Source organism: Triplophysa rosa, linkage group LG9 (assembly GCF_024868665.1).
Source record: "Triplophysa rosa linkage group LG9, Trosa_1v2, whole genome shotgun sequence".
In the NCBI taxonomy this organism is placed as follows: domain Eukaryota; kingdom Metazoa; phylum Chordata; class Actinopteri; order Cypriniformes; family Nemacheilidae; genus Triplophysa; species Triplophysa rosa.
Genome location: NC_079898.1, coordinates 14,251,580 through 14,279,177, shown reverse-complemented (window position 1 = coordinate 14,279,177; position 27,598 = coordinate 14,251,580). Strand labels below are relative to the sequence as shown.

Here is a 27,598-nt window from a genome sequence, read left to right as displayed (position 1 = left end):
ACAAAAACCCAGACCTTCTAACAATGAAAGCACCGAGATGCAGTGATAATGAAGGATGAACTGCAAGGCAATGAGCTGTCTATGTGCATGTATGTTGAACGGGTGAGTATGAGTCTGCTCATGTTTGATGATCCCGAGTCACAAAACCCGACAAAAAAGACTCTCAAGCACCTCAAGCAAGAGAAAAGAGAGCGAGAGAGTGTTGAGGGAGAGTCAGACGTGGAACAGGTCTCACCATCAAATAAACACTGGAGCTCGACTTCCTTTTCTGAACAGGGTGAAACAGAGGAAAGCATAGAAAACAGGCCAGTGAACACAGAAAAAATAAAACTGCTAGTTAGATTGCACAGAGATGAAAGAGAGAGAGAGAGAGAGAGAGAGAGAAAAAGAAGTCGCAAAGCCGCATGTGACGTAACAGAGGCGCTTAGTAGCATAAGTGTGAGGTGTGAGGACTGATTCTGAAAAAACTCAATGCTGCTTGGTTCTGGTGAAAAGCTGTTGTTTCACTGCATGCACAGAGACATGTACAGGGCTGAATGAGAATCTCTGCTTCAACAGATTGTAGTCATGACTCAGAATGAAGAAAAATCATCTTTACAGACTAACAAATGGGCAAACACCTGTCTAAATATGGTAAACACTTTGTTTGGGCAACAAAAGCCTCATAGGGTAATATTATTCACATTTAATGTATTCAGGAGATGCTTTGATCCAAAGCTATGCATTTTTAGTGCATGTTAGACCTCTGTGCCTCTAACGCAATCTATTTGTATATTTAAGACTACACAAAAATATATTCAGATTCAGGCTATAACTAATTCTGTGTCTTTGATTTACGTAAAATATTTACTAGTTGCTTTAGTAGTTACTTGGCTGTCAGTTATATCCAAAAATGTGTCCTTAAAGTGAGAAAACAGATGAGACAGTAAAAAATCTCTGAAACAAAAAAACTGAGGAAGAAATTGTGCATTTGCTTATGATGCAAAAACAGATTATACTTTATGGTGCAGATTCAAAAACTTGCAGTGAGAAAGAAATATGTAAACATATATTTTCAGGCTTACCTTGACGCCATCTGACTTTTTGGCCATTAAACTTTTGCACGCTGAAAGATGAGAACAAAACATTCAGTACTGCCCAAATGTCTAATCTTATCACAATGTGCTTTTGACAAACTGTTCTTCCCTTAGTGAAGAAACCAATACATTACAGGACAAATCATTAATACAGCAATTAAAATACAACTCAGTTTTCCACCTAGACACCAACATGAAGGTAGCATATAAAGTGAACATTCCCTTCACCAAGAAAAACAAAACATGATTGACACTGTTAGTTTGAACAACCTTGCCCCTGCTAGTTGACAACAGAACGACTACTCAAACTGTCAAAACAACACAAATAAGACCAAAATCAATGAGCGGATTGGAAATGGTCTTCAAATTCCCTTACCTTTAAAAGCAGATAGAAGAAAGAATGCAAAAGGGGGAGAAAGATAAATCAATCGGCATGTTATTAAACAGGAAAAAATGTGGCAAACAAAATAATCAAGCAAACCAAGTCAAAATAGAAGAATATTTGATCATGCTGGGTCCATGCTGTGCAGTGAAATCTCCTGTTCGGCCTGCTGTCATCACTGAAGGCATTACTTCTACATAATGCTCCATGCAGCACTGACAAACCAATGCCCATGTCTGCTTCACTTCACTACAGCAAACCGCTTATACATCACATGCCTTTACTGACCTGTTTGGCTATTGGGCTCATAATTAAACTTAAAGTGACAGTTCACCCAAAAATAAAATTCTGTCCTCATTTACTCACCCTCTTGTCATTTCAAACCTGTTTGACTTTCTTTCTTGCTCGGAACACAAAAGAAGATATTTTGAAGAATGTTGTTAACTGGCCCCAATTCCCTTGCATTAGTTTTATGTCCATACAATAGAAGTGAATGGGGGCCAGTGCTGTTCAGTTACCAACTTTCTTCAAAATATCTTCTTTTGTGTTCTGCGGAAGAAAGAAAGCCATACAGGTTTGAAATGAAAAGAGGCCAAGTAAATGATGACAGAATTTTCATTTTTTGGTGAACTTTAATAAAGAATAGCCTTCATAAGTGAACTGTAACCTGAATTGTATTAATGGTCGAGATATTTTTGAGTCACCAATAAATCAAAACTGACAATTTGTTTATTACTAAAGTGCTTATTATAAATTATTTATCTTTGCATTTTTTTTATTCACGTGCACTCAAAATCTGAAAATGTAAAAAAATGTAACAGTAAGGTTGGTGAAATTCAGGCCGAACTGTATAATTTCTTTGATGTTACAATATGTTTAACTATGACATCACTGCTATGCTTGTTTAGTAATTTGCTTAGCCTGACACAGCTTGATTGTCAACTCACGCCTAGCTCCGCGTTTCAAACAAATGTAAATTCTATAACTGTTTTGCTAATTTCACTTGGATGAAATTAAACATTCAGCACATTTTCTACTTGTTTTAAAAAATCCCACATACTTAAAAAATAATAAATCAGCCTATGTAACCTATGAACTATTTTAATAATTCACTAACACAATAGAAAATGTTATGGATTTAAGGGTTACAATGGGAGTTGTATTTGTTTTAATGGAAACTATAATAGTGTACACTGGTATTTGGATTCTATTGGTGTGATGTAATCTTGAAGCTGGGAACCAATTGAACAACAGTAAGCCCTATTTGAATAATGCCCAAAACACACTACAAAAATGAATTTTGTAATGGTTTTAATCGAAACAATTAGAATTTCTGTAATGTTTTTTTTTTTTTTCTTTCAGCAGGGTAACTATACCCATACTGTGCTCCACACAACAATATTGAGCTGAAGCTTGAATTAGAGTTAAAATCGCAAATCAAATCGCAATCGCAATGTCTGTCAAAAAAATCGCAATTAGATATTTTCCCCAAATCGCACAGCCCTATTGCCCGGACATATCTTTAAATATGTCAGTGCCATTGTTTTGTCTCAAGGTGCACACCAGTAATGTTTTTTTCTAAAACATTTTTTAAAAAGTGACTTAAATATCCTAATTTAATTTAAGTATAGTCCTGGCTTAAGCTAAGCCTCGTCTGTGAAACCGTGACCAACAGTTAAAATATATGTACTGAAGGATCATTGAATAATGCACGTTTTCTATTTTCAAATATTTTCAATGACATGGTTGTCGGCAGATATTAACACCAACACAAGGGGGAACCACCACTTCCCTTCTGATCGTCTAAGTGGCCATTGCTATTGGCCAAAGCAAATACTCTCAAACAGCCAAAATAGTGGCCATTATACAGCTGCCTCAGATTATTCAATTATCTGTTCTAGTAAGACATAGTCGTCACAAGTAAAGCCAAACTACTACATTATAAACAAAATCAAGTATATAACAGAAAAGTCACAGAAGCAGTTAGCAGAGCATCACAGACATGCCACACTCATTAAGACATAAGGGAGAGAGGAAGAAACAAACCAACCAATAAGCAATACACAAACAAACAGGTAGATCCTGTTGCTTTCTGTCCCACATGCACAAAGACGCCTGAACACATGCTGAAAGACATGTGGTGCTTTTGAAGCACTGTTTTTAAAGAAACCACCGCTGTATGAAGACTTTGTGGCATTTCAGTGCTGGTTAATTCTTCTTCATAAGTCTTCCTTTGATATCATGCATTCATATGACACAGACTCTTGCAAAACCTACAAACTTGCAAATGCATGTCAGCCTTGATCTCTGGAGGACAGCATCTACCCACAATTCCAGTGCAGTTGTGTTTGGATGACCAAGACGACCTGACTTTGGACTATGAGGTATATAAGGAGAAAGAACCACCTTAAGAAACCATCAAGATCATTGACTGGATTTGTAATGAACTGATGCTGTTGCTTAAGGTGACCCAGGTCAAAATACCTCCACTGTAGCATTCCTGCACCATCACCGAGAGCGCAAACCCATAATGCAGTATGTTTCCAGAAGGACATCTGGAGCACATAATACATTTTTTAAGGAAACTCTTCTTACCATCCCAATCAGCTGGAAATGACACAAAACATCTTCTGACAACAGCAGAATTTGCATAAAGCTGTTCTGTATGAGGCAAAGGCCCTTTCATCTTACACTTTGGTCAAATGCCATGAAGTACAAAAAGACAAGAATGTGTCTCAGAGTTGGGAGCGATTGAATTTCATTTGGGCCCATTTCATACACAAGGCCGGTTTACTGTCTTGAATTCAAGCTTTCAGTTTAATAAAGACAAAACATCCATTCACTCATTGAATTGTGATCTAAATTCAATCAACGAACCAGAACCCTAGACAGTGTGCTTGTTTCAAGGCTTGTTTGTATTCTCTGCATATCCTATAGGCTCTCAGAAGAGTTTTAGTGCCCGTGCTTTGGCGGGGGGTATAGCAGGCTCCCCTGGGTCACATGCTGATAGAATACGGGCACTAGAGGGCCGTTGCCCACTTTCAGCCAATCTCACATACCTTCCTGTGCCAGTGCAGCTGTGCTGGTGGTAGGGGTGGCTGGGGCGGTGTGCTGCCGACCCACTATTGGACAAAAGAGCATTTGGTTTTGGAGAGGCTCACTAAAGACAGAAGCTCAGCCTCTTTGGGATCACAACAAGAACTCACCCCATTTGTATCCTAACTAAGCCTAAATTTGTATTTTACAAAATAAAAGCTGCAAAAGAATACAGTCATTTACAACATTAGGACTCTCAACCAATGCTTGTGAATCTGAGAAGTCATTCACCTGAGAAGTTTCTGGACACCAGCATGGTGGTGATAATAGCCCCCTGCAGAAGACAAACACTTCTTTAGTTTATATTATCTACACTTGGAACACAAACACTGCTTTAAAGCATCATGAACGTTGAGGAGGTAATAATGAATGAATGAGACCTTCAGCTTTCTGCGGGCGTTGAACTTGCGCAGACACTCGACGGTCTCTTGTCGATGCATCATGGAGGCAACAGTAGACCGTTGCTAGATGGGAGAAATGGTACAATAAACAATTATCCATTCGGACATCTTCTGACAAATTTAATATATTGTTGCTTAATGGTTTCTTAATGTTTCGTTTAAAAGAAATCTGTCATCTATAGATGGTTATATCGGACATACGCGCCAGTGGCGTAGCCAGGAATCACAATGTAGGTGGGCCCAGAGAAAATCAGGTGGGCCGAGCCTAAAATGCATCTAATACACCACTTCACCTGCTTGAATAGGTCTACTCCACAGTTTAATCAGAGCATACGCCTGTATATCATTATTAACAGCGCTAAGAACATAACGATAAGAACAGCATTAGCATGATGACCACACACCATTCATACACGCGTGCGCGCGCAAACAATGCTTGTTGGTCATCATGGCTAAGCTGCAACATAAACCACATTAAATAAACAACTGTGACTAGGCAACCACATAATAGAAAAATGTCCCTGCAACTGATGACAATGAGAGAAATGCTGACAAAAATGGCCTGCGAATGAATAGGCTTTCATTAGGTTATTACAATTTAGACGTAGGCCTACGCTTTTTATTAGTTAGGCTATTTACTGATAAATGCAGAACAACAAGAAGTGTGCAATCAAAACAAACGTTTTTTTTTCTCCGGATACATCTAGCCATCATAAGCTAAATATAAATTGTCAAACAAAAATTTAATGACTTTAAATGAATAAATAAAATAAGTAGCCTATAGGCTATTTTTGCAGCTAACGAATGCTAAAGCACTGGATATTAAGGTATGGCATTTTCAGTAGCCTATATTACTTGATATTCTTCTAATAAGCTATATGCAGCAAGCTTACATTATGCAGATTTTTTAATCGAAAATCTGCAGTGCGTGTGTGAGTGCAAGGGTACAGAACAAAAACATTTTGAGCTCACGAAGAGTGAACGAAAGACCCGTTAATAAAGCAGACTGCCCATAATAATGTAGGGAACATACATAAACACTTGAGTCGCCACATGATCATAATGTTTATGTTGTTTCACATGCTTTGTCGAGTAAAATCAATGAATGCTTGGGTAAAAGTCGGGTCTTTCAGGGTGGCTGCGGAGAAAATAATGCGCTCCTCAGTGGCGCGTGGGCTGCGTGTAACAGGCCTCTAGCCCTGTTTTAAAGATTGCCAAGCTATCAAATTTATCAAAACGCTTAAGTAATTTCAACTTTAAATCTGCATTTTGAGGCAAACGACGCCACATTCTGTTAGTTTCATTTGCAGTCTGGACTTAACAGCATTAGATCATTTTTTTACTTTTACGAATAATTACTCTCTTAAATCTTGTTTCATTACCAATTAATTTAAGCTTTATTAGGCTATGCATGCATAAACTCTAAAACAAAAAGCGCATAACCTTGTGGAGAAAAAAACATGTGGTTGCTTCGACCTGCAGTTTTATTAGGCTACTAACAAAACGGGAATATAATGCCAAGCTTGCTCATCTATATCATTACATAGATTAATAGATTTGATCATATGGCAAAGAAAAACAAGAAACAATACAATTTATTTTTATAGGTCATGTTTTGTGATAATTGCAACAGACTTCACTTATTAGGCTACCCTGCGAGGCAGCTGACTGGAAGGGCCTGACTGACAGGTGGGTGGGCCCAGGACCACCCGTAGCTACGCGCCTGGTAAGCGCATGGCCCAAAGTTAACTTCCGGTCTGTGTTTTCTGTTTTATTTCATTTATATTAATTTATTTTACGATTTTATTGTATAATAATTGTAATAAATAAACAATTTGTTGAATTGTAATTTATGTAAATTTTATTAAATAAATAATTGCAACTTTGCGCCATTTAAGTTTAGCCAAGTTTAAGTTTAACTTGCTTGCTAATGGAATTTACCTGTTATTTCTTTTTCTTGTTATCAGAAATAATCTGCAAGGAAGTTAAGTTTTGGCCGCAAAAGCGTGCATGCGCAGTTACGTTTGTTCATGTTGTTGATTTGAAACCATCTATAATATGAGATTCAATGCTGGTGAGTATATATTGACAGTATATATCTCAGATATTTTCGGTTAACTGTATTGTTTTAAACAATAAACTGGACATAAAGTGTAATGTTATGTTGTCACCATTACACAGGCTAAAACCAGTTTCACTGTTTATCACTGCATCCAGGAGTATAACGCAAATGACAACACAACAAATTTTGTTTACTATCTGTCGGTAACAGGCTGGGTGACCTTGAGAAACGCATTAAAAGCCGCTTGAAGTTTTATGTTAAGTGACTTACGCAGACCCACGGATGCTTGAGCGCTTGATCAGAAGTGATTCTCTTCGCTGGGTTGATGGTCAGCATCTGGTTGATGAGGTTTTTGGCCTCTGGGGTAACGGTGTCCCACTCTGGTGATGGAAACTACACGAAACACCAAAAAAAAGGAGAGGGGAGATTGTGGGTGATCTATGAAAGCACAATGTGTACAGACATGCACAAACAGCCAGATCGATGACTTTCTTGGCCTCTGTAATGGATGTTAATAAGATCAGTGAAGAGTAGCTAAAGCAACAAATGAACGAGAGGAATTTTCCACCTGGATGGCTGAAGGTTGTGATAGCAAAAGTGGCCTGTGTAATCACATCTTTCCTGAACCGCAGCACTCCATCAAATGGGCAATGGCACGATGCAACAAACACTCCAAACACGCTATGCTCTCAAGCACTTAAGGACAGCCCTGTTGACTTAGTATAAATGGAATTTTGAAAGCACAATGAAATCAAATTAGAGTGAATCGATACTTTGATCATGCTATGCTAGATTGTTTACAAACAGCAGCTTTGAGCTTCAAATGATCACTATACTAACAGACGTAAGCATGACAAGATTTGCTAGAAAAGAAAGGCTGCATATGGTGGTATGTAACCTGTCCTATCTCAGAATCAGAATCAGAATCAGAAGAGCTTTATTGCCAAGTGTGCTTGCACACACAAGGAATTTTCTTTGGTGTTGGAAGCTTCTAGTACAGACATTCAACACAATGACAATACAATATAATACGATTTACAGTCTAAAAGATTCTAAATTGTGCATATATAAAATAAAGACTATTTTACAGAAAATGGGGGATAATAACATATAAGAGACATTGTACAGGGTAGTATATAGTAGAATAAACATATTAACAGATTGTATGTACACTTGTGCAAATGGATAATTTAGTAAGTAGAGGTAGTGTTATATACATGTATACATAAGATGTAGATATAATAAGGCACTATAGTGCACACTATAGGAGTAGTGGAAGTGGAATATTGCTCTTAAGGAGCAGTTATCTGTTTAGGAGGGAGATTGCCTGGGGGAAGAAGCTGCTTCTGTGTCTGGAAGTCCTGGTGTTTGGTGCTCTAAAGCGCCGGCCAGAGGGCAGCAGATCAAAGAGTTTGTGTGCTGGGTGTGTGGAGTCAATGATGATTTTTCTTGCCCTGTTTTTCACTCTGGAATCGTACAGGTCCTGAAGTGTGGGCAGAGGAGCACCAATAATTTTCTCAGCACTACGAACTGTCCGTTGTAGTCTTCGTAGGTCTGATTTGGTGGCCGAGCCATACCAAACAGTAATTGAAGTGCACAGAACAGATTCGATGACCACTGAGTAGAACTGGGTCAGTAGCTCCTGTGGTAGGTTGAACTTCCTCAATTGACGGAGGAAGTATAACCTCTGCTGGGCCTTCTTTACAATGGAGTCTATGTGGGACTCCCACTTCAGGTCCTGAGAGATGGTGGAGCCCAGGAACCTGAATGACTCCACAGTATCCACAGTGCTGTCCAGGATGGTGAGGGGAGGAAGTGATGGAGGGTTCCTTCTGAAATCCACTATCATCTCCACTGTCTTGAATGCATTCAGCTCTAGGTTGTTTTGACTACACCAGGCAGCCAGCTGAGCAACCTCCTTTCTGTAGGCAGATTCATCACCGTCTTGAATAAGGCCAATGACTGTGGTGTCATCTGCAAACTTCAGGAGTTTGACAGAAGGGTCTGTAGAGGTGCATTCGTTTGTGTAGAGTGAATATAGCAGTGGAGAAAGAACACATCCTTGAGGAGCTCCGGTGCTGATGGTACATGTGCTGGATTTAAATTTTCCCAACCTCACTAGCTGCTGCCTGTTCGACAGGAAGTTAATAATCCACTGACAGGTAGAGGTTGGCACAGAGAGCTGGGTAAGCTTGGGCAGGAGGAGGTCTGGGATTATGGTGTTGAAGGCCGAGCTGAAGTCTACAAACAGGATCCTGACGTAAGTCCCTGGTCTGTCTAGGTGTTGTAGGATGTAATGCAGTCCCATGTTTACTGCATCGTCCACAGACCTGTTTGCTCGGTAAGCAAACTGGAGGGGATCAAGAAGTGGTCTGGTGATGTCCTTCAGGTGGGCCAGTACAAGTCTCTCAAATGACTTCATGACCACAGATGTTAAAGCAACAGGCCTGTAGTCATTAAGTCCAGATATTTTGGGTTTCTTCTGTACAGGGATGATGGTGGAGCGTTTGAAGCATGAAGGGACTTCACACTGCTCCAAAGATCTGTTAAAAATATTAGTGAAGATGGGCGACAGCTGCTCTGCACAGACTTTCAGGCAGGAGGGTGAGACATTGTCTGGGCCTGGTGCTTTTCTGATCTTTTGTTTGCGGAAAAGCTGGCAAACATCCTCTTCGCAGATCTTAAGTGCAGGTTGAATGTCAAGAGGAGGTGTTAATGGTATAGCAGAGATAGGGTCAGGGCGGGTGTGAAGGGTGAGACTCTGCATTTCAAAACGACAATAGAAGTCGTTCAGGTCGTCAGCCAGTCGTTGATTACCCATAGACTGAGGGGATGATGGCTTGTAGTTGGTAATGTCTTTCAGGCCTTTCCACACTGATGCAGGGTCGTTGGCTGAAAACTGGTTCTTCAGCTTTTCAGAGTAGCTTCTCTTAGCTGCTCTTATCTCCTTTGTCAGTGTGTTTTTGGCCTGATTATACAAGACTTTGTCCCCACTTCTGTAAGCATCTTCTTTGGCCTGACGAAGCTGTCTCAGTTTCATTGTAAACCATGGTTTGTCATTGTTGTATGTTAAGCGAGTCCTGGTGGGAATACACATGTCCTCACAGAAGCTGATGTAGGATGTCACTGTGTCAGTTAACTCATCCAGATCAGTGGCTGCAGCTTCAAAGACACTCCAATCCGTGCAGTCGAAACAGGCTTGTAAGGCCTGCTCTGTTTCGCTGCTCCATCTCTTTGCTGTTCTTGCTACAGGCTTGGCAGATTTAAGCTTCTGTCTGTAGGTCGGAAGAAGATGAACCAGGCAATGATCAGAGAGACCCAGAGCTGCTCTGGGAACAGAGTGGTATGCATCCCGTATTGTGGTGTAACAGTGATCCAGAATGTTGCTGTCTCTGGTGGGGCATGTGATATGCTGCCTGTATTTTGGCAGCTCACGGGAGAGGTTTGCTCTGTTAAAGTCCCCAATAATAATAATAAGAGAATCCGGGTGTTGCTGCTCCGTGTCAGTGATGTAATCCGCCAGCTGTTGCAGCGCCGCGCTCGCACAAGCATGTGGAGGAATGTAAACATTCACGAGAATAAACGAGGAAAACTCGCGTGGCGAATAAAAAGGTTTGCAGTTGATAGAGAACGCTTCTAAGTACGAAAAGCACATCTTCTTCAGTGTTGTTATATCTCTGCACCAACCTTCGTTTATATAAAAACATAATCCACCACCACGTGTCTTCCCTGTTGACTCGGCAATGCGATCCGCTCTGAACAGCTGAAAACCCGGCAGATGTAACGCGCTGTCCGGTATGGTGTCATTGAGCCATGTTTCTGTGAAACACAGCGCAGCGGAGTTGGAAAAATCTTTGTTTGTCCTGGTGAGTAAGAGTATTTCGTCCGTTTTGTTGGTAAGGGAGCGGACATTCGCCAGGTGTATACTCGGCAGCGGGGTCCTAAATCCGCGTCGTCGGAGTCTGACGAGCGCACCCGCTCGCTTTCCCCGCTTGCGTCTTTTAGAGCGTTTGTACAGAGCTGCCGCTCCTCCGAGTAAAATGTCCAGTAAGACGTCTGAATTTTCAAAATTAGGGAAAAGATTGATAGAAGGGCATTGCTTAATGTTAAGCAATTCGTCCCTGGTAAAGGTGATAGAAGAAGAGTAGCTTAAAACAGGAAAAACAAACAAAAAAGACATAAGTACTAGAGCACTCCAAACCGAGGCAGCCATCCGCGGCGCCATCTTGAATGGCGCCATCTTGAATCTGACCTGCCTGCAGTATTTAAAGGTTATATAGGTTGGTGTTAATAGACGAGGTCATGCTTTAAACTGTGGTTTTCCTCTGGGGATGAGGACTAGATGATGAAAACTCCACAGACGCATGCTTCTGTGCTGTGTTTTATGAGCAGGGGGGGTTGACATCATTCATTATTGAGTAACTCAGCTCTCTATCTCAGAGCAATTAAATATTAACACAGGTCTTCAATCTGGACCTGTCACTCAAGGTCGAAAAGGGTGGCACTAATAACTCTATATGTGGACGGCCATGAGGTCATCTCTGTCAGCATGTTCATGGGCCTAATGACAGGGCTTTTGCTTCCGGTTTTTGATTGAACTGAGCTTTACTTAACAAGTGTTACAAACATGTTTAAAGAATTCATTACAGGACTGTAAACACAACAAATGCTTTGACTAGACAGAACAGGGTCAAATAATAGACAACTAATATGACCTTTTGTGGAAAGGAGTTCACATGGTCAGTGTCACAAATATGCATGCATTTAAGTAAAGACCTAAAGAGTTGATTTGTCACAACTAGGGTGACCACCCGTCCTGTTTTGTGTTGTACCGCACAGCATTTTCACCCCTTGTCACGCACGTCGTATATTGAGAAAATGTCCCACATTTCCATCAGTCTGTTGGTTTTTAGTTGTCACATTAAGAAACACGTTTTTTAACCCGAAATGCACATGAGACGCTTGTTTGCGCCATTGTTTATTTAACGACTTAACAGCGCTGTGTCAAAAGCAGCCACCCGGTGCACACCAGTGTCCAACGAGCTCATACAAACGCAACTATTTTTATATTTTTAGCCTGACTTTTATCCAATGTATGAGAAGGCAGTGACTTCAGTTGCTCGACCTGATTTTTCCAAGTGGTTGATGTCCTCAAGGCAACATATTTTGTTGACCTAAGGACAACATTTTTATAAATAAAACCTAAACCCACACCAAACCCCAACCCTAACCATAACTTACCCCTAAAATCAGAGGGAAATGATGTGAAAAACAATCCTGGTTGTAAGATTAAATTTAAAATAAACTGTAAACGTATTTCTGAAATCTGATTTAAATGTTGTCCCAGGGTCAACATGATGTTGCCGTAAAGGACATCAACCACTTGGCAAAATCAGGAAAGTCGATTTGAGTCATCAAGAGTTTGCGACGTCTGTCAGTAGATCGGGTGGCGATCCTCCCACGTCAACTTGCCGAATAAAAACTCACTACAACATTGTAAACTGTGTGGCTTTGAAACTGTTTAGCCTATAGGTTGTGGCGTATTAAAATAAAATTTCTTTGCAAATCATGAAATGCATTATTTAACTATAATTTGTTTGTTCTTTATTCCTTTAGTTTACTCTTTTTGAGAAGATCTTCAAAGTGCACAAAATTTAAAGAGACAGTGAACCTTAAATTGAAATCGCCATTAAAATAGTTTTATGTTATATAACATTTGATCTATGCCTTAATTATGTTGCAGTTGGAATGGACTGAATAACAAATTATTTGTATACGCTAAAAAATGTATAAAAATGTTTTCATTCCGTTATTATATCACAGTTTCGCGCTACCTTTCAATGGTGTCCCACACAAATGGATTACCTGTCCCACATTTGGTTTGTTGGGTGGTGGTCACCCTAGTCACAACAGGTCGACTTTAAGTCACAAAGTCATCTGCCAAAATCCATAAATTTAAACAAAGCCGAACAAGAGTGTCTCACATCATACGCTCCAGCCTTGATCTGTTGATAGAGCTTATGTTGGTCTTCATCCCAGAAGGGAGGGTAACCCACAAGAAGAATATACAAGATCACACCTGCCCAGGACACAAAACAAAGCTCTAATAGCAGACAAATATACATATAAGACATAAGAACCAAGCCAGTAATTTATGAAAAGAATTCAAGTTGTACCACAGGCCCAGATATCCACCGGCTTGCCATAGGGGTCCTTTCTCAGGACTTCAGGGGACAGATATCCAGGAGTGCCTGCAAAACCTGTACAGCCACAATGGTGATACAATAAATCTAGAGTCTTATATTTGAATCCATCAAAATAAATCAACATCTCATTTATGACAAATTCTGTACTATAGACACAGTAACATTTCAGATAAAACTTAAAGAATTGATTTTAAATCATCCAGAACCCTTAACCCAAATAACGTTATGTGATCAATTTAAAAACTTTTTAGTATTTGGGAACAATGATTGACTGTAAATTCTGATTTCTGATAATGTGGATCTTATCTGTAGGAAATCAAATCAGCGGTTATTCCTGCTAAGGAAATTGAGAGAATTTTCTGTAAGTCTGGTGGTCTTGCAACAAGTTTATAATAGCTTAATCGAGAGTGTTTAAGGGTATAATATAACTGTATGGCTTGGCAGAATAACATCTGTGAACAAAGCGAAATTGAACAGAGTTACCAGAACAGCAGGTAAAATGATAGGTTCCAAACAAAAGTCAGTCGTTCAGTTATACGGAATGGCTGTTAAGAGGAAAGCTTTGGCAATAATTATCATGTATAATAATATCAACATAACAATTATCAATATAATAATCATGCTTTTGAATTGTTGCCATCTCGTCGTCGTTACAGAACACCAAAAGCAACTAAGGCAATATATAAACAAACATTTGTACCAAATGCAGTAGGTCTCTTGAAAAAGGGTTAGGAATGTGAATTATGTTTTTACATTTTAATTTGTTATGCTGAGGTGGATGTTGTGTATTGTATTGTTGTGTATTGTGATGCTGTGTTTTTTAATTGTATCGTTGATTGTATAGTGAGACCAAATACAAATTTTCAGCCAAGGCTGGATAATAAAGTACAACTAAACTAAATTAAACTAAACACAAAAGTAGTTTTTGTATGAACATAGAAGACATTCATTTACATAACAAAATTTGGTTTTGTCATCGTGACCTTAGACCCATGTCAAGTGGGTAGTGCTCTTGAGAGAACACATATTGACCAAGAGCCCTGTGAAAAGCAAAACTAATTCTGACTATTCTCCAGAGTTCACTGGAGTCATACAGTAGAAGCCACAGAGAGCAAACTTCAAAATAAGGGTAAGATAAAGTGGTTTATAAACGTAAACATTTATTTCAAAGCCTGAAACAGCTGAATGAGAAATCTATTAAATTTATTTGGTCTGTCTGGACTTGCATTCTCAGATAAAAGAGTTTCAAAATGGTGTTAGAGATGAGGTTAAAGAAAAGCAGAGGAGTCTTACCAAACCAGGCCTGCTGGTCTCCCTGCACCTCGATGGCGAGACCAAAGTCAGCCAGCTTCACTGCTGCCCCCTTCATCTTACTGGCCAACAACAGGTTCTCAGGCTACAAGACCAAATAAACAAAAATGAGAGAGAAGAAAGAAAAGGTCCATCACAAATGAAGCCTTTTTGGCTGATTTTAGCAAGTGTTCAACGAGTGTCCATTGCTATACATTTGCGAGGGGGATTTGTGTGGTTCCCGCAATTTTACAACGGTACTAAGATTCAGACAATATTGCTATTCTTCTAAATCCAAATAGTCATAACAATTTGAAGTCACTTATAATTTAATATTTGAAATATAATAATGTATGATTAAACAGAACAAATATGAAAACACGGCACATTCACAAAAAAAGGCAGAATTTCTATCACTTGCCAAATGGTGCTTAAGGTACAGCCCAAGATGCAGGCTGTGAGTTTAATCATCTGCGATGTGCATTAAAAGAACATAAACGCACCAGCATGTTCTATAAGAAAAGTCTTTCATCATCACTTTGCGAGACCATTAAAGAGATTCAGGGAAGATCTAGAGTGTGTATAAAGTGAGAGAGGCACAGAAATAGCATCCGTGTGTGCGAGTAACAGGGAGAGATTGCATGTGGTGTCTATATCCTACTGTGTGTGTGCTTGCGTGTGTAAACCAGACGGACAGCTGTGACAGCATGGCCATTGCTCTGAGATGCATAATTCATAAAGAGGCAGACAGGAGGGCTTGTTATCTCACGCTACAAGAGCAGGGGCGAGCTGCTCCCTCGCCCCACCGTCCCACACAGCCTGCTGCTTTTGAATACCGCAGAGAGAGCCCTGACCCTGACAAAGCTTAGTCACCCTGCAGAGTTCTGATGATGCTGAGGGGACGGATTCTGTGACATCACAACATGGCCACGGTTTATCTCTTGAATATTAATTAGGCAGTGCGGATGTTGCTAGGCAACTTATCCAGACTGCCCAATCACGTCAATTAATTAATATTCGTAGCACTGATAACTTGCTTTTATTTTTGTATTTCCCTGCAGATGCTTCATGGTGACACTGAGATTTGCTCAAATAGCTTTAGACTTTATTATCTGTCTTTTCTTCCTGAAATTTCAAGATGTGTCTTAAAATTTTGCTCTTCTGAGAGATACAAAATATAAATGTACACTTTAAATTCCAATCAGAAATGTAAAATCCAAATAGATTAAACAGCTAATAGATTCAACAGCTTCTACGTCAACAGCGCATTTATTGGCTTTCTACATAAACTTTAAACCAAATTATGTTTTAATATCAGGTGACTTATAACAGCTCAAGTCATTAAGACTAAAAGTTGTGATTTAAGAAAGGACGGTCTCCCTCTCTTAGAAGGTCATCTGGCTCCTGTTCTACTCTCGTTTTCTTTTCTTCTACATCTGTGTTCATCAGTTCTTTCATGTGCTGATTATTATTATTATTACTTTATTAGTCCCTTTAAGGGAAATTTGTTTTGGGCAATACAGGTAAAGCCAGGCGCGCAGATAGCACTAGGGACGGTGCGGGGGGGACACGACCCCCTCAGATCCCGATCTGTCCCCCTCACTTTCCCTACGAAAGGCTACAAACATCGGTAAAACTGAGGATTAATCAGGATTTCCGTTATGTACGTTAGCCTAAGTATAGCCGCTCCTTCATTATTTTGCCGTCAATGCTTCAGAATCGAGACATCCACCGACATTTACGTTCTCTGTGTGCTGCTAGCCTGCTACGCCTCCTGACCCCGCCCCCGGGGTCCTACGAGGAGCTGTTAGCTGCCTCAATTGTGCCTGTAGTAGGCCTTTGTTTATTCATGATTCCAAATAAGAATCCTCCAATGGCTTTTTATTACAAACCATTAGCCCAACTTACGCAAAGTAACTACTTGAACACTAGTTAAAGCCCAAATGACACAAAATAACTAACTGAGTTGAAATCATTTGCTGACAGCTTGGCCCCCCCCAGTTAAAAAATCCCATCTGCGCCCCTGGGTAAAGCTGTACAAACAAGTTCCAACATAAATAACAATCATCCATAAAACAATAATCCTCACACAGTCCCATCCTTTGCATTTGAGTTCAACAACCTTATAACCAGAGGAACAAAAGATTTTATAACGGTTGTATCTGAACCTTGGCATACGAAACATCGACTAGATGGAAGTAGTTCAAATTCTTGATGGGAGCACATGAAAAGAGTCCCGAATCATGTTCTTGATGATGAATTAGAGGTGGCAAAATAAGTCCCAACCACACACACTTTAGCTGTGCCATGGCTCTGGAGACTCTGTGATGTCACAAGAGTTGCCATAGCAACCATCCAGCCAGCACATCAATCTTTCTACATTTCAAGATGTGAACTACAATATTATGTTAAAGACTGGTCAGCTGGAGTCTGACACCGTGTCTACACACGGCTTGTTCTAATGGGCTTGTCGCGCCGCATCCAGTGTGGACAAACTTAAAAATGATAATGGGTTCTATTGTCTCTTGTCGTGTCGCGTCTGGTGTAGACACGGTGTGAGGGGCATGAATTTAAAATGAAATTACGTGAAGATTTATTGCTGAAAACGAAAAAGTGTTCTGCTTAAATGACAAGTTAAATGATTATCTGGTTAACTGAAGCTATGTGGGGCTACAGTGGTCAAGCCAGCCCAACAGTAATATTCAGTGCATCTTCAGTTTTCTTATCAAACCTTCACCTCTTCTTGCTCATTTTGCATCTTTTAATGCGTTTCATTATTGCAAAGCAGCATATTGCCATATGTCTTCCTCCCCCTACACATATTCTGCTACACCTACTGTTAGGGCTGTCACGATTATTAAATAATCGTCTCATCGCGATTGTTTGACCTCATCGCGATGGTTTCAGATCATCGCAATTATTGCACATCTCTATAGAAGACACTAGGGGGAGCTGTAGTGCATCTGCATATTGCATATTTTAGTGTATATATTGTTATTAAAGCATGGTAATACTTGTTAAATGTACCACCACAACACAATCACTTAAAAAAAACTAAAACATATACAAATGCAGTACAATTTAATATTTAAGCAAATCTCAGTGTGAAAACCAGTCTACCAAAATTTCATTAACACACAAGTAAAATTTTATTGTAGTCTTGCAAGTGAGAAAAAAACAGACTAGAAGCTTTTCTATGACTGATAGCATTTTAATGGTGGCTTCAATTCACACCTGATCAATTTACAAGTATTTGGTGGTTGTATTATTGACAGGTAAAAGCCTAAACCTTAAATATATGATGACCCAATTTTTTCCTATGTATTTCCAAGAAAAAAAACATAGTCTTGTATTCAGAACAATATGGTCGTTTCAATCACTGAATCAAAAATCTATGAGAATTAAATGTCAAAGCTCAAAAACAGACAATTAATCGTCATAATTGCCAAAGCCCCAAAAGAGACAATTAATCGTCATAATCGCAATGATTTATCAGACAATTAATCGTCAATCAAATTTCATAATCGTGACAGCCCTACCTACTGTACGTAAATAGGCAGGTGTGGAGAACCGAAATATAAATTTGCGGTCCCTGTGGTCTCTTAATACAAGTTATTGTAATCCGTATCGAGTTCAGGCAACAGTTTAGTGTCATTTTGTTAAGTTTCTCAAATAACCCCAAACTGCTTTCTGATGTCAAGAAAAAGAAATAACAAGCGAGCACAGGTTAGAAACTCTCTGATGATAGGTTAACAGCCACGTTTAACGTTGTGTGCGTGTGCCGATAAATTTGCCAAGTGGAGGAGTGTTCAGATGATGCAAGCTTCCGTACTGTGACGGCATGACTCACCTTGAGGTCCCTGTGCACAATGTCATGCTGGTGGATGTGGCTGACGCTTTCCAGGATCTGATTGATGCAATGACTGATAGAGAGAGAGAGAGAGGGGGAGGGGGAGGGGGAGAGGGAGAGAGAGGGAGAGAGAGAGGGAGGTGGAGAGGGAGAGAGAGGGAGAGAGAGGGAGAGAGAGAGGGAGGTGGAGAGGGAGAGAGAGGGAGAGAGAGAGGGAGGTGGAGAGGGAGAGAGGGAGGGAGATGGAGAGATATGAGGAAGACAAAAGGAATTGATTAGGGAGAGAAATGGAGGCATTATATGTGCAGGATATGTAAATGTGTAAACGTAGCTCTGGATAGAATATGGTAGACATTAGGCACAAGAAATCCATCTGTAGAATCTAGCCTTTGTGTATTCACTGAGCTCTGAACCAACAGATAAACACTGGTTTGTTTTAGTGGTTCTCAAAGCTGCCAGAGACACTCTCCAGGATGGGAAATAAAGATATGTTTAACATGTCATCCAAATGCCAAAACAAATTTCCTGCTGCTAAATGTATGCATATATATATATATTTAATTCCAAAGCACTCAAGCAGGCCGAATCCTAGTAATATACTACACAGATGGGCATTTGTTAATCTGACAGATACAAACTACAGAAGTCTTTCCATAGACTGTAAATGGTCAGTAATAACAAGCAGCTCTGGAGCGGATGGCAATGCTTAAAAATGCAGAAAGCAGAGGCGCTCATTACAGAACTCTGAAACCCTCTGAAAAGGTCATGACATGAGGACAGAGGGCAGGTCAGAGGGGAAGACGTCTTCTCATTTCTATTTGACAGGACACATACAGAACACTACATTTCTTAATGGCTCCCCCTAAACAAAAAGACAGCAGGAAGAAATGGTGCCTTAGGAACAGTGAAGGTGGTCCGGGAAGAAAGAGTGCCATCATTCCCTGAAGTTCTCTTGAGGAAGGATGGCGAGGCATTTCTTGTGTCCAAATTTGGCAAAAACTGTGGCTTGCATTCCATTCCATCCCATTACAGCGCCACTTTCCAGTAAAAACTCTCTCTCTCTCTCCATGCAAACTCTCTTTCCATTTGCACTGTAAGACTGCAGAGTGCCTTCCAAAAGTAATTGGAAAGTGACGCTAATTTTGTTGTTCCGGCTTACTGCTGAATATGAAGTGGAAATGGACTGAAGTGCAGACGGTCAGCTTTAATTTAAGGAGATGTCTATCCACTGCAGATGACAGGCTTAAAATAACACTACATTTCAGACAGAGTACCAACCCTGAGTGTATTTACACAGTTTGACATTATGCAAAATAAAAATATTATGCTTTATAACTACTTGTGTAACTCCACACCTCTCTGGTAGCTCTAGCCTGGATTTAATCCATCAGACAAACCCCTCACATATTAAACTTTAATGCAAATGGCAGCTCTGACGAGTATAAATGAACTAGTCTGTGTTTGTTACTGCTGCTGGCCCGAGCAAAAACTAGCTGTCCTGCGTTTCATGCTATTGGCCATTCCAGCAATGTTGCCCAGGAACACTGCTTGAACCCATGTCCTTTAAAAACTCAACAGGTTACTGTAGACACAAAACTCATAGGATCATGCATATACATGTGTCTTGAATATAACTATTGACTATGACTATTTTAAATGAAATTAAACACAAGTTCAGTTTCCAATTTCCAAAAATATATATGATCTGAGATTATGATTTATCGTATTATCTTAGTTTAAGTGATTTTTTAACTTACCTTGCATCTGCCTCGCTGTAATATTCTCGTGCGACAATGTCTTCAAACAGCTCTCCACCAGTCACACTGGAAAGAAGAATTACAGGTTTTATGCAGAGTTCAAGGCTGGAGAGCAGTCCTTTTCCATACTTATAAACTACATGGGGTCGATCTGTACATGAGGTCTGTAGAGGTTTGTGTGGGTGATACAGGGTAGTTTTATCCCCACAGAACCCTGAGCACTTAAGTGTTGGGTGACCGCTATCACAAAAGCCCACAAGAGCAGTACAACCACATTTTACATACATGCACTTACATGTAGACAACCATACCTGCCAACACTCCCGTTTTTCACACCCATCTCCCGCCACCCTCCCGTTTTGTTATTTCTCCCGTGAAACTCCCGTATTTCAGTTATTTCTCCTTTGAAACTCCTGGACCGACGGGAACAGAGGGGCGGCTCTATGGTTTGAGCCACTGCGCATTTGCCCCCACAGGTGCCCTGTGGTAGGCGAAATCGAACGGTAGCCAAAGTGGAGTAGGGAGGATTGACCGCTAAAAACTCTCACATTACACTGCTAAAGGTAAATATTTCAGTCCGCGTTTTCTATTTAACGCTCGCCCCTCACAGTCCGTGTCCACTCATTGGAGACGACAGATTGTTCCATCGACAGGTAAGTTAAGTTAGATGCGGTAGCGTAACATTACACCTAGTGCTTGATCTGCAGAAGTAATATTTTTGTAGGTTTTAAAGTATGTCTGTCGGTAATGTATTGTTCTTGGTCTATTATTGAAAGTCTGCCCAATTAAACTAGTGAAACCGATGTCATCTTTTTACACCACATTAGCTGTTGTTGTTACACTTTCTATTTTAAGAAAAAAACGTGTTATTAAAAGAGTGATGTGTTCTGCAGACAACTCTGAATAAAAACTGGTGAAATAGAGTTTATCTGTAATATTTCCCGTACTGTCACCATAAACAGTTCTTGTAAATAATAAACTGCAATATGCAAACACAGTTAAATCCATCCATCCATGTAAATAAAATATAAAAACATTATGCTAACTAATAAACAACGTTAAAACAACCTAACTATGGGATGCGTGAAGGGACAAACTCCTCATACTTTTTTAAACGTTTAGATTTATTTCATGTCTGACGTTTAGATCTCTGACAATATTTTATATAACATTAAAATAATACCTTGCACATATAGAAAATTATGTTAAATATAAAGTAATTAAAAGATTTATAATGGAGGGGTGTATGTTTGTAATACCTTATATGTTTGTAATACCTTAGAATGAGCTATTTCTATCTATATAAACCACGGGTCCCCTTACATGGAATTCTCCATGTTGTTTCTGAAGTAGCCCTAAACAGACAAACTGCTCTACTGAGCGTGTTTCATAAATACATGATCTCCTTTGGCAAAGATGTGAAAATGCGACGACATCTTAGTCTTGTGTCAGCCACCGTAGTGCTTCGAAAGGAGGGGTGGAGTGAGCCTTTGGTTGCAATACGCAACCTCACCACTAGATGCCAATACATTTCATACACTGGACCATTAAGCTTAGTATTTTTGTCTTGTTTTCAGGAAACATATTCATGAAAAATCTATATAATAGCAATGAGGCTTCCCCTTAAAACAAGAAGCCATCTTAAAATGAAAGGATATTTATTTAATTTTTAAGTTACTGAAAAAATGGTATATTTTTAAATATCATATATTATTTTCCACCTCAAGTAAATATATCTTGTTTTAAGGATGATTAGATATTTTACTGGTAATGATTATTTGCAAAAAGGCATTTGAGAAATGGGTCTACTGGCTGTCTAACAGCATATGAGTGAAATATAATTGTCATGTTTCTGTTATTAACACACTGCAGTTTATTACTGACAAACTCTCCTGAACGGAACGTGGAAAGCGAGTATACTGGCCAGGTCCAGCTTCAACCGTGTTTAACAAGACTAGATCCGATCAGAGTGTCTGACTCAGATACTTACAGGTCAAAGACGAGGTAATGAAAGCCTTCTTCTGAGATACTGTCATGGAGACGCACTGTTGAGAGAAAACAGAATGAGAGTGAGTTAAAACAGGAGGAGGATCTGCTCATGAAGTCACACTCATTAACTGACCTCAAAACAATGCAGAGAGCTATCTGACTATTGCTTGACATTATCCAGTAGACGACACAGAACACTGCGTACAGTGCCTATGAGCACGATATTATACTGTGATGAAGAAGACAAATATTTTCCTTCAAACAGGAGTTAGCATTGGGCTCAGTTCAACCATGTACTGACTACAGAGAATGATAATACTTAATGTCAAACTTAATGAATGGAAATCTGAGTCGAATAATCTCATTGTTTAATAAGGCTGTTGTTTAAGGAAATGTAGAAAGAGATCACATCATCACAGTTTTAAAAAGATGCTGACAGCGAAGTTAAGAATTCATTTTACAGAGACAGAGATAAACACTGGGGGGCTGGGGGTTGGGGTTGTGAAGGAACATTTGAAATGGCATGCATTGATAAATCCAACATAATAATACTAGCAACACGTGTTCAATAAACAAATAGGGTTCATTGTGACTTCACGCTCACTTTAAAGGTGAAACAAATTATACAGCTCATTTATGTCAAAGGTACTTTGCACCAATGGAACCGTGGCCCTGCAAGCAGGCAGGAAACATTTGTTATACTGATTGAAGGTAATGAATTTGTCATCGGTAGCTACAGATTTGAAACACTGCGCCTGCCAGATCTCACACGTGTAGCCATTAAGAGACCCCTGGCTCGTTCTCATGGTGTGTGGGTCTGTGTTCATGACAGAGTGCATTAATCTCAGTGAAGTGAGAGAGGCGGCTGTTCTGCAAGAGGGCAGAGAGGGCAAGGCAGAATCATATTATCTCCAAACCCCCTCCCCCCGCCCAAGCGGCCCTGACACACAAACGCACAGGATCTGCAGAACTCGGCCTGTAGGTGCTGCAAACAGCATGTGAATGCACTGATGCTATAACTGGCTGTTTTGAGAGAGGTGATGTGTGGATGGGAGTGACACTTGTCAACTCTGATGGAAATGGTGCCACATTAATACTGTACGGAATAATGTAAGTAACCAAACCGATCTCACCCCCCATTGACTGCCATAGTAGGGAAAATAAATTTTATCGTAGTCAGTGGGGGATGAGATCTGTCCGGTTACTGGTTACAAATATCTTCTTTTGTGTTCAGCAGAAAAAAGAAATTTATACAGGTTTGGAACTTGAGGGCGAGTAAATGACAGAATTTTCATTTTTTGGTGAACTATCCCTTTAAGTGTATGTAGATACACATGGGTTGTGTTTGTTTAAGTTGTGCCTCCTGTGGTTTTCCTAAAAATGCTTAGGAAAAGATTTTAATGAAAATAAACCTCACTCTAAATGTGTTCAAAATATGCAATTCTTTAAGTAACCCTCCCTCTCCCCCTATCAGGCAAACATGCCCGAATCGGGACAGGCCGGCGGGGTCTGATGTGGCTCTAGCTGCAGAGGCGGAGAACAGTGAGCAAGTGACGGGCGCGGATGCCGCTGCGGCTGCTGTGGCTTCACAACCACAGCCGGCTGGGGCGCTTTCCGTGCCGGATGACTCACCCGAGGGGAGACCGGGGCTGGTTGCCTCTAAAGACGGCCTAAAGGCTGCTGAGGAGGCGGCTGGGCCAAGTCATATCCCCGTTGTCCCGCTGGCAGAGGTGAGCAAAGTGCTCTCGCAGTCTGTGCCCGAGACCGAGGCGCTTAATGAAAAACAAAGGAAACCTGACAAAAATGATATCGAAACCACCGATGACTTATTTAAACAAAGTCAAGAGGACATCTATGGAATGCTTTTGCAGACTAAATTAAAAAGGTATTGCAAACTGCATTTGCAAATGCGTTTTCTATTTGTTCGTGTCAAAATTGTGACATTATTCAAATGCAAATCGTTTGCATTTGCATTTACGCAAACGTACAATGTCTGCCAAATTTCAAAAGGAAAAGCAAAGTCTATTTGCAAATGAATTACCTTTTTTTTACGAGTTACGACCCTGCCATATTTAAATCGTAATTGCAATTCCCCATATGCCATTTCACTTCCTCTGGCGTCGCGTATTAAGCCTGCCAAAACTCAAATGAAATCGCAAATCCCTTTGCATTTGCGTTTCCTCTGACTTGTACAGAAACCTGTCAATCAACGGCGGGGTTGGGCTTATTCAATGGGGTGTGTTTGTATCGGGAAGTGACATCATTCACCGTCGACTGGAACTTAGATACATGTGATACAGCTAAACACATTAGGAGTGAAGTTACAACTGCACTCACAATCGGCGTTGAAAACAGTGCAGTTTTTGTTTTTTTGGAAATAACTCGCGCTGGAACTCTGGGCTCAGAGTGGCATCACTTAGCATGTGAAACTTCGGTGCAGGATGGATAATCATCACCTTCTGCAACATTCCTCTACACATGTTTGTTTGTTTGTGGTATTCGTTTTCACAGTACTCCGAAGTCAAAGCGAGGACATGACATTTATTGACAACACTGTGATTAATACGTGTTGTAAACCATAACAAAATATGTTCACTTTGTATGAATAAACAGCATCCTGCATTATCATTGTTGTTCATTATGCATATAACAAGTTAATAATAAATTACAAAAGTAAGTGAATTCTACATCTCTTTATTTGTGTATCATAACATAGTGAGACAAAGACAAACTTGTGCTCCAGTGTTTTAGTGAGTTTGCAGGACACAGAAGTACATTTTACATTTACATTTATGCATTTGGCAGACGCTTTTATCCAAAGCAACTTACATTGCATTATCCTATACATTTGTACATAGGTGCTGTATGTGCAATCCCCTGGGATCGAACCCACAACCTTGCATTGTTAACGCAATGCTCTTACCACTGAGCTACAGGAAAGCTAGCTGTCATCTACAAATTATGATGAATCCACACTGCTTCAATATGACTTTTATTGGTAGCTCATTGAGATCACCAGACCACTGTTTGTGTTCATCTGTTTATTGAGCCAGTTGAACTTCTTTAAATTATACTGGTTAAGTACCGCAATTGTGATTTATTGTAAAGATTTTCTCTATACGAAACTTTGCATCTGATCCTCGTTTGTTCCATTATTGTTATTTTGGCGTTTAGCTGTAGCTGAATCTCTTTTAGCCACAACCGGTGTCGCCCTGACGGTGTCACCTTGGTGTTGGACTTCCCAATACAAACACGCCCCGTTGAATAAGCCCACCCCCGCCAGTGATTGACAGGTTTCTGTACAAGTCAGAGGAAACGCAAACGCAAAGGGATTTGCGATTTCATTTGAGTTTTGGCAGGCTTAATACGCGACGCCAGAGGAAGTGAAATGGCATATGGGGAATTGCTATTGCGATTTAATTATGGCAGGGTCGTAACTCGTAACACAGAGGTATTCATTTGCAAATAGATTTTGCTTTTCCTTTTGAAATTTGGCAGACATTGTACGTTCGCGTAAATGCAAACGGTTTGCATTTGCGTTTGAAATATGTCACAATTTTGACACGAACAAATAGAAAACGCATTTGCAAATGCAGTTTGCAATTCCTTTTAATTTAGTCCGCAAAATCATTCCACACACATCTCATCTCAGGAGCTAATGGAAGATTTGGACAATGAATATGAGGAAATTGAGACCACTGAAAATGACGAAATGGATTCGGAATCGGCTTCTGGAGGTAAAATCAAATATTACTCCGTACAGCAAATTAACAACTTTCTTGATACAACGAAGGGTTATCGCAAACCCAAAATACAGTCACATTTCCCCAATTTAAAGCTGTTTCTGGCATCCTGTACTTTGGCTATGAAAAAGTCCACGTATGACGAGCTTGACAAACCCAAGCGGTACCGTCTTAAGAAGCTGCTAAATACTGTTAGAAGCTCTTTGAATTTACATGGTAAAAAATGAATTCGGCATGTTCATTTCAGGCGTACTTCTGTGTATTGCCATTATTGAGTATTTATTTCATTTTATTTTTCATGGCACCGTTAGGGTTGGGAATCGTTTCGATTCTTATCGATTCCCAGTTTCGATTCCACAGTTGAAGTAAAACATTTAGATATCAACCTGTATGGTCATTTAGCCTGCTTACTGACTTGTTTGCAAAATATATATATATATATTTATGAGCACCGTTTTGTGTATATTTACATATAGAAACACACCTTTTCTGATTTATTACAATTTGTATTATCATAGTTGAACTACATCATGGTTAAACTGCTGTTACTATAATGCAACTATGGTTAATTTGTGATTCCTGTGCTTTAATGCAAATTCTATAGCTAAACTATGCTTATAGTAAAAAATATCGATAATTTTCATAAGGGCTTTTATTGAGATATCAGCAGATCAAGAACGCATGTACTTTTCTGAAAATATGCACACAGGAATTGATAAGAGGAATTCAAATTTTAATCTCAAGTATCCGATTCCTATTCCTTTCGATTCCGATCCGATTCCTAGCCTTTCGATTCCGATTCCAAATTGGAATTGATTTTCGATTCCCAACCCTAGGCACCGTTCAGACTTGGCTCTTTTAACATCAATGGGTGTCGTGATGCTGTTAAACGGACCAGTCTTTTTGATTATGTAATGCTAAAGAGCATCAGTGTAGTGTTTCTTCAGGAAACACACACTGATGTTCATAACCAGATACAGTGGCTGAGTGAGTGGAAGGGTCAGGCTATACTGAGTCATGGCTCCAGGGTGAGTGCAGGGGTTGCGATACTTATGGCACCTGAGTTTAAAGGTCAACTTATAAGTGTTTTTGAGATGATTTCTGGTCGCTTGCTGAGAGTCGATGCGACAATTCAAGGTGTCAACTTTTCTTTTATCAATGTGTATGCTCCTAATAATTGGCCAGAACGCATTTCTTTTTTTGAGCAGCTAAAGACTGTGTTAAGTAATGTTCCTCATGATAAGACTATTGTTCTTGCTGGAGATTTTAATTGCACTTTGGATCACACTTTAGATAGGAACCATGCTGAACCCCACGGTCAATCAGCTGATGTGCTTAGGGCTTTGATTACATACCATGATCTTGTAGATGTTTGGAGGGAATCTTTCCCTCAGGTTAGACAATATACCTGGCTGAGAATGAACTCCAATATGATATCTGGTGCAAGGCTAGATAGAATTTATGTGCAGAAAACTGCAAGAGATAAGTTCTTTAATAGCAGCATTTTCCCCACTGCTTTATCTGATCATCATTTTCTGTCTGTTAATGTCACCACTGCACAGAGCACCTTTAAACACCCTTATTGGAAATTCAATTGTAGGCTATTGCAAGATCACAACTTTGTGCACTCTTTCACGTTTTTCTGGGAGGTCTGGAGAGAGAGAAAAACGCAGTACAAGTCTCTGAGCCAGTGGTGGGACATTGGCAAAGTCCAAATTAAACGGTTTTGTCAGAGATATTCTGCAT

At 39.9% G+C, this 27,598-nt stretch overlaps 1 protein-coding gene across 25 annotated transcripts in view; it reads right to left on the bottom strand.

Annotated features, from left to right (window-relative positions):
• The window catches only part of camk2g2 (calcium/calmodulin-dependent protein kinase (CaM kinase) II gamma 2), an 82,519-nt gene that overhangs the window by 15,477 nt on the left and 39,444 nt on the right, over positions 1-27,598 (bottom strand). For 13 of the 25 annotated variants that reach the window (XM_057342465.1, XM_057342466.1, XM_057342467.1 and 10 more), the window contains exons 4-14: positions 22,111-22,165; positions 20,121-20,186; positions 18,364-18,436; positions 14,517-14,619; positions 13,194-13,277; positions 13,002-13,096; positions 7,288-7,410; positions 4,935-5,018; positions 4,786-4,828; positions 4,518-4,580; positions 1,065-1,105 (exon numbers count right to left, since the gene is read on the bottom strand). In XM_057342465.1, the coding sequence (XP_057198448.1) occupies positions 1,065-1,105; positions 4,518-4,580; positions 4,786-4,828; positions 4,935-5,018; positions 7,288-7,410; positions 13,002-13,096; positions 13,194-13,277; positions 14,517-14,619; positions 18,364-18,436; positions 20,121-20,186; positions 22,111-22,165 (830 nt within the window). Of the gene's footprint in view, positions 1-235; positions 269-1,064; positions 1,106-4,517; positions 4,581-4,785; positions 4,829-4,934; positions 5,019-7,287; positions 7,411-13,001; positions 13,097-13,193; positions 13,278-14,516; positions 14,620-18,363; positions 18,437-20,120; positions 20,187-22,110; positions 22,166-27,598 lie in introns of all 25 variants that reach the window. The other 12 variants (XM_057342470.1, XM_057342477.1, XM_057342478.1 and 9 more) reach the window with 3 other exon arrangements.